This window comes from Brienomyrus brachyistius, chromosome 8, assembly GCF_023856365.1.
Source record: "Brienomyrus brachyistius isolate T26 chromosome 8, BBRACH_0.4, whole genome shotgun sequence".
Lineage (NCBI taxonomy): Eukaryota > Metazoa > Chordata > Actinopteri > Osteoglossiformes > Mormyridae > Brienomyrus > Brienomyrus brachyistius.
The window spans coordinates 7,774,499-7,787,720 of NC_064540.1; the positions used below are offsets into that span (position 1 = coordinate 7,774,499).

Genomic DNA, 13,222 nt, shown 5'->3' on the forward strand with positions numbered 1-13,222 from the left:
GTTATCTTTGTCTCTGATTTCCATCCATCCATCTTCCATGAGCATTTGCGCAGTACAGAGCCAAAGCACCCCGTAGCTTATCCCAGGAAGCACAGGGCGCTAAGCAGGGGAAACTCTAGATAGGGAGCCAGTCCGTCAAAGGGCAGCCTCCTGCTTCAGTTTCCAAAGAACACAATTTGGATTGCAAAATGTGTATAGAGTGTTCAGTTTTTTTCAGCCAGCTCAATTATGGTTTGTCTTATGTCAGACTGCAAGATCGATGACGATGGTATTTAAATAGCTTCAGTGTCTCATTTGTAAATACCGGGGCTTCAGTGTCCTTGAATATAGCAGCTTCAAAGTGCTCATGTCCTCAGTACGAATGTTGATAATTTGGCTTCATATTATCAAGTCAGGGCCACAGTGATCCCTGTGTGTATCTTGAACAGGGCAGGGGCAAGATGCCGGTCCTGTCACACATATACACATGGATCAATTATCAGCCGCCAGGCAGCTTAACAAGGATGCAGGCGACGTGGAGCAGACCCACATGTGTACCGCAGATCGTATATAACTGAAGCTTACACTGAAGTCACAGCCGTAACTCAGGAGGTGTGAGGCAACAACACTACTTACTGAGCCAGCATGCTGTGCTCGGTAACTAAAATGAGCAGCACGGCACATGATATTCATGACATTTCGGTTTCCATCTTTAAACATTTCCACCCATATGTAATACCCAGTAAAAATTAACCTAGCTAATTTTGTTGTATACTGTAATCTCTCAAACAGCGTCCATTTGCATTGGGGTCCCCCTGTGCCATTTATAATGGTTCCTTCCTCTTGCGCTTGAATAGCATTGTCTCCATAAGGAAAACTATAGGAGTATTTCAGTCTTAATACACATTCGGCTTTCCCTGTTTTTGTTCAAGAACGATTTGTCTTTTTTTTTAATGACATTAGCATTGTTGCTGTAGGTGGAATGCCGCAGTTATTAAGCAAGTGGGAACCCCTCTTATGTTATAAAATGGTTTGCCCCGTGGCATTCGTACCAGCAGTGTCTCTCCAGGGAAGTTCTCATGATCCCTCACATGACACAGTCCTCCATATGTCACAGGAGTGCCCGAAAGGAGGTACATTATCCTTCATCTGCCGTGATCTACTCTTTGTGTTTTTTTTCTGTGTAATTATCGTATCTGTTTTGATTATACATTTGCTTTTTTTGTGTCTTGTTTTTCTTGACCTTATTTTGCAATGAGAAAGCATCCAGGCAATCATCTGTGTAAATGCTCAAGCTTTTTCCGGGACCCTGATCTGAAGCCATCATAGCCTGTACGGTCAATTTCTTTTTATGGAGAAGATCTCTTGATTTTATTCTCACTGAATTTAATTGAAAAAGTTCCCTCCCACTCCACTTTTTTTTTTTTATTAAGCTGCTGATTTTGTGTCTGCTACTTAACTCCTTAGCATATCACACCCAACCCTGAATCAGGTTCAACACTTACTGGCTACAGGCTACACCCATCTCCAAGTGATGCTGGTGTATAATCACCTTCACCTGAAATAAATTTATTTAAGCTCATTCTGGTCAGCGTCTCAGTCTTTAGTTTTTCCAGTTCACTTTTAATAGTCTGTTCTCATGGCCTGGCTTTCTGGTTTTATTTGTATCTGTGACTGGGATTTGTTTGAATTGCTCTGGTCCTCATTATATCCTCATTATACAGTCGGTTACTGTTTGTGCACTACCTGATCTTGCCCAATTGTATGATTTTGTCTTTTGCCTAACCTGTTTGCATTCGGCATTTTGACTTCCCTGCCGTCTTGGCTGTGTTCCTCGTAGTCAGTAGCTGTAAACACTGGGTGTTAGAAGCCTTTCCTGCCAGTGAGGAAAATACTGACAGATTTGGGCGTGGCCTTTATATTCAGACAGTGCACCATGCACATGTCCTCGTTCATATAGTTCAGATTTCTTTAACTCTGTACTGTTATTGTGACAGTATACATTTAAATAAGGTCAATAGCCAGGCGTGCACTGTCGGTTTTTCACTTTACATTTTACTTTTCACTTTACCAGGATCAGCCTTGAAAGTTGGAAGTCAAAATAAATCACATTTTACTTTCATTTTAAAGTAATCCTGGCCATGGTTAGAAATGCCTCAGTTTACATTAACAGTACTATAGTTTGTAAATGGTTTCCAACTTTATAGCCTTCATATCAGTATAGATAATATTGGGAACTTGATCAATATTCATTTTCAATGAGGCATAGCACTTGTAGCTGCTCTGTGTCTAGGAAGACATGGTGGTTTTGGGGTCGCACTGTCACCTTAATTGCTCCAGGGTTTGGGTTTGAATCCTGTATTCCTTGTATTGTGTGGGTTTCTGCAGTCCAAAAACTTGCATTTATGTCAGTTGTTATCTGTAAGTTTTATTTAGTGTTTGCGTGTCATCCTGTAGTGCAGAGCTTTTCAGCCATTTTTAAAGCAGCGACCGCCCAAATAAAAACAGACTAGAGCCTCAGACAGAATCTTTAACGATTAAGAACAGGCGCTTTTAGCATTTCTTAATGAAATTTTGACTCTCAGTAGGGAGGTGGGTGAGTGGGTGTGTGAATACTGCATTGCGGACCCCCTGGAATTGTGATACACACCCCAGCTTGAAAACCCTTCTATGTTAGATGACTGGTTTGAAGACAGATGCTGTATTTTCCAACTGCCAGTCTGTGGGAAGATTATAAAGACTGTCTCGGTCCTTTAGTTCATTAGATTAAGATGTGTTCTGTTACCTTAACAGAAGTGGAATCAAAGCAGATCTTTTGCATTTTTCTTCATTAAAATTCCATGCAAAATACTCATATAATTAATTCACTGTTATGTTTTTGCATCACTTCTGTTTTGTCTTAGGCTTTGTCCACATGTAAACGGGTATTTTAAAAACTGTGTCTTTCCTCCTCTATTATTAAACAATAATCTCCATCCACAAGAAAATGCTAAACCACGCTGTCAGGAGCATGCCAAGCCAACAGGGGGCGATATAACTCTAACCTTCAAGCCATGTTGGCCAATCAGAAGCCTAATACCAGTTATGCTAGGCTTTGTGTGGACAAAAGGCCAAAATGCATAGAAAAAGCTACGTTTTTAAAAATACCCATGAACATATGGACTCCTGAGTTTAATCACCTTTGTTTAATTACTTTAATACAATTTGATGTTTGCATGTTTTTAAATTCATTTAGAACTCCAAAGGATTTTTTAATGTTGATGTTTGTGATGTTTTCCTAATTTTCTCATTTTGGATTAATAGTCAGATTTTGGATTTAGTAGTGCACTTTTCAGTATCATGCCTTTGATAATGTATTTTAATAGTAATGGTGTCTTTATCATATTTTGGCACACTGCCTATTGGTTGGCTTATTGACTTGCTTGTTATAGACTTCTAGAGTTGATGTGTCTACCAGGGATTTGTCATTTGTGTCCTGAATTGGTTCATGATCTGGGAGCACCATGCCTGACCCTGCGTGATGACATGGGAGCTAGAATGGGGGCCTTTTACCAAAACACAGGCCATTGGTCACCACTTGGAGCAGTGGTTGGTTGAGTCAGATACCTGGTCTTCATTCTGGTTATTTTGTACAAGATATATTAGGGCTACGGAATGGATTTTGTTATCTTATGGATTGCAGTAGCTCATAAATTATGAATGAGGAATCATGGAGAGTTATGTGGCAGTCTGAAGAGATGTTCCCTTTGCAGATTTACAACGAGAAGAGGCGTCAGTTCGGCCTGGTGAAGAACGTGCCCAGCGACGTGGTGCAGAAGGTCTCCTCAGACATTGAGAGGCTCTTGGGAAAGAAGCGCAAGGCGCTTGAGGTAAGTAGGATGCTCCCATTCAACACACTTGGAAGAATGGTGCAGAACTTTACGAGGTGTTTCTGAGAATGTCAGAATGAGAGGCTTTGAAGATGATTCAAGAGTATAGGGTAAATATATAAAAATATCTACTGGGTAAATATGTAAAAAATAAAACACCTGCTGTGAATATAACAGATATTGGGCATTCTAAAAAACAGGAAAAAATGTGATATAATGGTACAAAGATACCTAGGCCTCCAATATTTTTGCTTTAAAATATAACACTTCATATCCTTCTGTGGAATAATAACTTGTCCCTGGCACATTATATTGGATGATTTCCTCATTTTATACTCCTCCCCAACTGGCCTTGAGTCCCATACATACCAGTATCTGGCCCCATTCGTCATTCACCAATCGGTAAACTGCCCCAATCACAGTATAGGTGTCAAGCTGTGGAGCAGGTGGCAGGGTACAGATTTGCCATATCTGTGGTTCTTTATGCCAAACTGGGCCGGATTTTAAACATTTGTAAGTATGCAGGACAATATGCAGGTTTCTATTTTTGAGCTTTGTGGCATATTTTGAGTGTGACATTGGTTTTCTATAATACAAAATATTTTTAATCAATGATAACATCAACATTGAGAAATAGGAATAATGTTCTGCAAAATTAATCATTTAAGTCACAGTCATTTGTCACCAGGTCCGTTTTTTGCCAGAAACACTGGCCTCATTCAACGGATACTTTCTTTTTTTATAAACATTTATTTTTAATTAATAAAAGTATCAACTTACCATTAAGCTGGAAAGTCTGTTAATATATAAGATAATTTTCTTTTTTCAGTGAACTAATTATTTTATCCTGTCATGATTTGAGTGTTGTACTTTGTGTTGAGGTTTGTGAATCTTTTCGATCTTTAACGATGGAAAATGAGGGGTTTCAGATGTAACGTGAAATTATCCCCAAATGATGTAATGATGGGTCATATAGGATTGCCTACAGAGGCTAGACAGTTAGGATATGTTATTTTCAGTGGAATCCATGTGGTAGAGTTTATGATTAGTAATAAATGTTACATGAAGGGCATGTGCTGTAGCTGGATAGTGAAAATGTTATCGTACAGTATAAAATCTGCCAACTGATGTCATGTGGCCGTGGGGGAGCCAGAACTAAGATGTGAGTTCTAGTTTTAATGCAAGTAGTCATAGTGGTGGCTCAGTTAAAGTTAGTCCATTGACAACTAGCTGCCACTGTAGGTGAAAGCACTCCAATCAGAGCTATTGTGGGCAAACCCTTCAACGACGTCTTTTGTGAGCACAACTGACACGTGAAAACGTGTTCATTTTTTGTTATATTACCAATTCACTTTGCAATTCCATTAATCATAAAAAAATCAATTTTTTTGTGTTGTCTTTTGATCTGAATTAATGGTAACCTTTAAAATAATTGCTTTCTTTTCACAGTGTCTGTGGTATTCCATTGGTAATATCCCAATCATATTTTCATTGTTCTTGTATTGTTGAATTTTAATAGTGGTCAGCAACTAAATCTTTGAAGAATGGACTCTCATCCGTTTTGCAGAAAAACATATGATGCCGAGTGCCTTAGATATAGAGGAGCTGACAGAAGTTTCTACTTATTTGGGATCATGGAAAAAAGGTTAAATGTTATTTGCTTTCAGGAGGATGTTAATTTTTACTGCAGCTATTCTGTCTAGAAGAGTGGTAATTTATTTAATATTTCCTGTTCATCTTTTATTAGTTTCATTACAGTTTGATGAAATACACAGATACTTAAGTATTTGATGCATTTCGGTACTTTCTTGAAAAGGAAGTCCTCTGACTGCAGAATCCTAGCTGAATGTGGATATGGGCAAAATCTTGGATTTCATCCAGTTGATGGAGTAGCTAGACTCCCTGCTGTACTTACAGTACTAATCAGATTAAGGGCTGATGGGAAATATGATAAAGGATTCATAAAATATTGTAGCGCTGGATGGACCGAGGCATCGCAGGCATTGCATAGGACCAGGAGGCTTACTTGCCGGGGAGGAATACGGTTTTTATCATTGTCATTAGTGGGACTGTAGCAGGCACTCAATGAGCACCGAACCCAAATACACATGGGTAGAACACAAGGTGGTCAGATACTGAACTGTAAGGCGCACACACGGTGGGAGAGTTATACAAGCGAGGTTCGGACAGGGTGCCTGCAAGACATGGGTAAACATGCATGCCATGATCGGGGTGGTAACTATAACCAAAACAACAATGCATGGGCTATTTACAATTACACAGACACAGGGCTATATACACGAGCACTCGCGAGGCATGCTGGGATGTGCAGATCTCACCGGCACTACAATATAGTAAGGTATCATTAGCATACAAGTTGATTTTATGGTGGGATGATTTTGGATGGATACTATCACAATGCATAATTGAAGGAGAAGGGTTCGATAAAAGACACAAACAGGAAAGGAGATCATGGAAATCCTTGTTGAGTACCTCTTTGTAGTTGAAATGATGCTGATATGTGTGATATTTTAATCTACTTGATGAAGTATGCCTTGAATCAGAATGGTTGAGAGAGGTGAAGAGGAAAGACCACTCTGTCCTATCAGCACCTTTTCAGCAAAAGGGAAGCTTTAATAATGGATATGTTGTCTGGGGAGGGAGTATTGTTATGGGAAATAATTAAATTGATTCATCTTGTATTATCTGAGGAATGTCTCACATTAATGAAACTGGTTTGGTCCATGTGTATTAGTAACAAAATTATGGATTCTACTCTAATTGAAAAAGTTTGCTAATGATTTTTCTAGTGTCAATTGTGATATACGGTGGTACTTGGACAATGAGTGTAGTCTTCAGTTTTGGGTTGAGGGTGATATAGGCATTGTTCAGGTGATGATGTATAGTGGAATTTTTTAATGCATTTCAGATATCAGTTGGGGAAATGAGAGGGAATTTTTGTATAGAATCCTGCTGCATAATCAGCTGGGGCAGGTGATCTATTGCTGGGGAGCTAATGGAGTAATTCAGAAATTTCTTTTAGGGTGAAGAGTTTTCTTCATAAATTTTCAAATTGAGTTCTGGTTCGTTTTTGAAGGAAGAGCCTCCTAAGGATGCAGATTTCAGATTCAGTAGATTTCAGTAGTAAAAGAGTCATTGATTATGAAAGGGTTCTGTGATATATTTATTACTAGATGGGTTTCTGTTTGTTGTTTAAATTGACTCGGTAAGGGTGGTGTGTGGCGCTATCAGTTAGGAGTTATGATCATAAGGTTATTGGTTCAAATCCCGATGCAGGCAGAGTGATATCACCTTTGGGTCCTTGAGCTTTTAACCCCAAATAAGTCAATAGAAATGAATCAACCAGTTTTCTTTCCAAGTGCTGCTACCTGAGTCTGAGAAGAGCTTGTTCAGTTTCTTATTCATTGTGTTATTGAGTTCATGCTTAGCTTTTAGAAGGTCTTCAATGAATGAATCAGTAGCTGTTCCAGTGGCCAGAAGGTCCAGTGTTGACCTCAGCTGCCAGTGTGTCTCACAACAACAACAACAAATTTATTTTTATATAGCGCATTATCACAACATTACATTGTCTCAAAGCGCTTTACAGTATCCTCACCCAAAGCCCCCAGTGAGTAAGCCATAGGCGACAGTGGCAAGGAAAAACTCCCTAGAAGGAAGAAACCTTGAGAGGGACCAGACTCAAAGGGGAAGCCCATCCTCCAGGGGCCGGCAGGGAGAGTCAAATAGAGAGCAAGAAACTCACTGTTTCTTGTTTCCTTTTATGTGGACAGTATATTATTACTCCTCTCATGATCGCTCTTGTGGTTTCCTGAAGTGTGTTTGCTCTTATCCCCGATGTATTATTGGTCTTCAAAAAAGGTTGTCTATTCTTGTTTAAAGTAGTCAAAATTCTTTAAAAGAGGGAGTTAGATTGATGCAGGCAACACAATACTGATGGGGCCATGATCTGAGATAGTCATGGATTTTTGGATGGATTATTTTATGTCTGATAATTATCCAGGAAGAAATCGATTCAGGATAATATTTTATAGTAAGGAAAGCATTATGAATCTTCATCATTGGGGTTATTCAGTTTCCAAATATCTATCAGTCTAATATCCAACATACTATTTAAGAAAGTATTTGGACTTTTAGGTCGAGGTTGTCATTGCAAGATGAGTCAACTGTGGATTTGAGTCTTGCATGTTTTTACCAAGGGGCGGCATGGTGGTGCAGTGGTTAGCACTGTTGCCTCACACCTCTGGGACCCGGATTCGAGTCTCTGCCTGGGTCACACGTGTGCAGAGTTTGCATGTTCTCCCCATGTCGTCGTGGGGTTTCCTCCGGGTACTCCGGTTTCCCCCCACAGTCCAAAAACATGTTGAGGCTAATTGGATTTGCTAAATTGCCCATAGGAATGCAAGTGTGAGTGAATGGTGTGTGAGTGTGCCCTGCGATGGGCTGGCCCCCCATCAGGGGTTGTTCCCTGCCTCTTGCCCATTGCTTCCGGGATAGGCTCCGGACTCAAGTAGGATAAGTCCGCAACCGGTTTGGAAAATGGATGGTTGGATGGATGTTTTACCAATGTGAGTTAACTGTATTAAACTATTAAAGTATTCAAGTAATGAAGGACTTTAGGCCATCTGCTAAACATGCACCCTTACTAATTATAGAAAGTTGAGGCCCATCTCATATATTTGCATAAATTTTCATAAAATGGCTGATTACCTTTAATTGTCTGTATTGATAAAGCTCCTCAGACAGAGTTGTCTTTACATAAATGTAACCAACATCTATCTCAGTCATAATGAAGATCTAGATGATAGCTTTATCGGAAAAAAAAGGCGGAATTACCTTTCTACAATTACCTCAATCATGTAACGAGTTCCTAGCTTAGTCATAACGAATAGCTAGATGGTGGTTTCATCAAAAACATGGAATTGCCTTAGCTTAGCCAAAAGAATTGCTATTCTTTATGAAATATAGTTGCAATAAATTTAAGTTACCTTGAAATTATTAGATAGATTTATAACATTATTATTATATTATCGATGTTCACTTCTCTTTTTTTCTGTAGTGGGCTGAGGATCTTCACATTTCCTGGTGATCATTATAGCATTTTCCAGAATTTATGAAGAACAAATGCAATTTATCAATAAAATAAATACAAATTCACCAAAATAAAAACACAAGATTAATCCATGTTACTTATTCCAGCAAATTCTTGCAGCCTGAGTTCCTTTAAATGACCTATGATCCTTTTCTGAACGTTCTGCCAGGACTTAAATGATACCTGTTGGGTATCATGTGCACCTAGTGAACCTTATAAAAAACACTCTTATGGGGATGTCAGCATCCCTTGTCGCTGGGAAGTTATTACGTTATCAGCTTTTATTACATTTAGAATGGAAAAATTATTACATTATTGGCAGCTATTACATTGACTGCTACAGGAAAAGGTTCATCTTGGCTAGCTAACACTATTTCACAATCCCCCACTTTGTTTGTAGAACACAGGACTCATCATCCTGTATATTACACAGAATATAAATGAATCATACTAAATATTTAATTGATGAGTAGTCAATACGATCACCCCAGCGATACCTTCTGCACAGTGATACGATTGGTGTATGAAGTTCAGTAATAGAAAACAGTTCCTACATTAAACTGCTCACTACAAAGTCTGTGGATTATCTTCTGTAATCAGGTCAAGATTTCTGGCAAGAGACATTGCTGAGGAATTTTTCACATGTATTTTTTGGTGCTTTGATCACCACAGAAAGAATGCCTTTCAGCCCCATCATATTTGGGAGAAGCCTGACATTTCTATGGTCAGTACCTCCAAAACTAGGCAACTCCCAGAAGAAGAACTTAGATGGTTAGATAGCACTAAAGCCCCTCTCAAACGTGTCTTTTTCACTTTTGGAGTGAACTGCCTCTTTAAGGTAGGATTTTATGAAAAATGCAACATAGGCCTAAGTGATACAGACCGACAAGCTCAAATCCACATTCCGGAACCCTATCAATTTGCTTCTCTTTTCTTTAGTTTTCTGCAGTCTGTAAAAATATTTGTCTGATTTCTTCTTAAATCTATTTGTACAATCAATGTGATGTGTTGTAGCGATATTCAACCAGAGCACTAACGCTGCCAGTCAGTCTTTCTGTTACTTAGTGGGTATAACCGCAGTGACTTCCGCCTACTGTGATGTCTTGTGCATACCCTGTTCATGAGAATGCAATAAAATCACTGCTTGGGAATGATGTACAAGTTGTGGAAGTCAGATAACGGAACATATCTGTCAGGCTAATTTATTTCTTGAATGAAGTCAATGTTATATATTAATTTGTTTAGGTGATTTAATATGATTGTTTTTTTTTTTTTTTTTCCGGAGGATCTCACTCCTCCTATACTGTAATATTTACAGGCAGTTACAAGGAAATTTGTATTGTAGTTAGAGACATGAGCTTACACAATATGCTATAAGAACATAAAAGCATACAAATGAATGAATAAATAAAATCAAACAAATATATTGAACATAAAGGGGAAACACTAAGGGTAAGGAACACTGGGTTAAATGGGGTTTGGTGAGGATATATGCTTTGGAGATGTCATTGTAAGCAGTTTTACAATGAGACTTAAATAATAGGCTTGGAGTATGGAACTATATAGGCATTATTCTATCTATCCATCAATTTCCTGAAACCCCTTAATCCCAACTGGGGTCGTGGGGGGGACCGGAGCCTATCCCGGGAACAATGGGCGCAGGTGGGAACCAACCCTGGGTGGTCACCAACACACCACAGGGCAAACACACACACAGCCAATATAGACTCACCTATCAACCTGTCCGGCACGCTTTTGGACCGTGGGAGGAAACCGGAGCTCCCCAGCAAAAATCCACGTGAACATGGGGGAACGTGCGAACTCCACACAGAAAGGACCCAGGACCAAACCCAGGACCTTCTTGCTGGGAGGTGGCAGTGCTAACCACTGTGCTGCCCATTATAGGTATTATTATATATTGGAATTGGATTAATATCTGGATAAACAGATTAGGCAGAAGAAAGGTTGAGAAAAAAGAATGGAGCAACATGGAGTTATGAGTAGAGGAGGAGACTTCCTAGAATAGAAGTTTTGATTGAGGGGGTGGGTGAGCAAAATGGGAGAGGTAACTGCTGATTGATTCCCGTATGCTTGTAAGAGTTAAAAAATGGGGGGTGGCCCTCGTCATTTATAAGAGGTGAACTTTCAATCATTCGGGCAAAAGGGGCAGCCCCCCCACTGCACTTGGGCATTACATACACCTTATACATTTTATTGTCATGTACTAAGCCATACACATACAGTCCTGCTACAACCGGACTAATGCATTCCTGAAAAATCTCGCGGTCACTAAAATGGTATAATTTGGGGCATGCTTTGAGGTCTTTTTGTAAAGAGAGCGCCATCTAGTGGGGTCAGAAAATACAACAAATGGTTCATGAAGGGGGTGTTGAGTGGCTTACAGGCTTAGTCTCTGTGCCTGTGATCACCAGTTCGAGCCTCAGCAGAACAGTCACATTTATTTATACACCGGCCATCAATATCCTTCTCTTAGATAGCTGTCTTTGTGTGCCAGTAGTGTTTCTGGATTAGACCATATTGTGTTGTAGTTCGCATAATTCTTTTCTCTCCGACTGAAAATTGCGCAAATACAAATGCAGTTCCGCATTGTGTTGAACTTGGGTACTAATATATTAATAGCATGAGAACAGATTGGCGGTGTGGTAACACGAATTGTGGCAGGACTGATACTTGGACGATCCGACTAAGGAGTTGGGGAATCGTAATTACGACACAAGGCGTGTTCAAGTGGTTAAGTCGAAGTAAAATGAAGGTGATAAGAAAGCTACATTTTGTTTTGCTGCATTTTTCTTCCAAAACCAAACCGCATTCATAGTGTTAATTGAACTTCTGATAATCCCTCACTCAGCAGGTAGCAGGACTAGCTATATTTGGATTTAATTAGAATCTATGAACTTTTACATAACGTAAATCAATTCAAACTATATCGGCAAAATGTGTAAGTCTAACTAAGGAAAATGAATATACAGATAACCTGCCTCAAATCATGTCGGAAAAATCATAAATACGAGATAAGAGCACATGAACGTCACTACAAAGTTGTATTTACCAGTGGTAAACTCGGGAGAGTTGGGGGTGTGTCATTACAGTAATCATGGTGGTGGTAATGGATAGTTGTGAACTTTATCTACAGTGTCATTGCAGAACTCCTGAATTGTTTTTAATGTTGAGGAGATTATTATTGAATGGTGTACCCTGAAAAAAATCGATATCGATATGTTTTTGTGTGATGTGATTTGAATTGCTGCTGAAGACTGGAGTGAGCTGCCATACGTTTTGAAAACTAGCTTGTCTGTGATGGAATTGGTTTGGAGATCCAATAACCATTCTTTTAGAAGGCGATTTTCTTTCAGGCTTATGAATTCCATTTATAATTTTGTCATAACATTTTTTGATATTGTCAATTTCGCCTTTTTCCGTTATTTTCAGTTCATCAGTTTGAGTTAAAAAGATGTCAAGAATGCCAGATTTACTTAGTTTTTATGTCCTATATTGGTCCAGAGTTATATTTCTTGATTAGATACAGCAGAGTCGCTTCTACTTTTACAGCCGCCGGTGTTCTGTCGAGTTGAGATACTTTGTCAAGTTAGGCTACCGTAGTGCTAATCGATAGTCCTAACCCTAATCCTTACTCTAATCCTAACCCCAAAAAAACCCTTAAAATCCTTTCCCTAACCCTAACCCCAAGACGGTGGAACTGCACATGCGCAGAAAGGCTCGATAGCACGTCTCGAACGTTACTGGCTTATCGGGGTAATTTGTCAGATTTAAGGTACCACAGTTTAAATGGACTTCATATTCATTCACTTACATTTTACCCAGACTATTACTTCCCTTTTGAAAAAAGAAAAACCCACACACAAAGGTTAACAGGTTCTCCAGGTATTCCATGTTCCTCTCCTGAACTTGTTTAGCATTTCAGTGACTTTCCCATGTAACATGACTCTTCTGTGCTTTTCCCCTAACAACACTGCTGGATGCTACTGTGTTAACTGTGCTATGCTGGAGTAGATGCCTTGATTTGCTCATCAATGCAGATATAGTTTGGAAAGACTAATTAAAGCACTGTGCTACATTTTATATGTCAGCCAGTGTGTGCTGATGTAGGGCTGAGCGATATGACCTCAAATCAGTATCACCATTATTTGAACATTTTACCTCGATTACGATTAATGAACGATTATTTTGTTCTTGTTTTCCTTTTAGCTTTGTTTTCTTTTTGGCCTCATATTTCATTGACAAT

General features: G+C 39.2%; 1 protein-coding gene across 1 annotated transcript in view; it reads left to right on the forward strand.

Moving 5' to 3' along the window:
* The window catches only part of LOC125747557 (voltage-dependent calcium channel subunit alpha-2/delta-2-like), a 49,469-nt gene that overhangs the window by 14,423 nt on the left and 21,824 nt on the right, over positions 1-13,222 (forward strand). Inside the window, exon 3 of the mRNA XM_049022908.1 lies at positions 3,732-3,848. Within this exon, the coding sequence (XP_048878865.1) occupies positions 3,732-3,848 (117 nt within the window). The remainder of the gene's footprint in view (positions 1-3,731; positions 3,849-13,222) is intronic.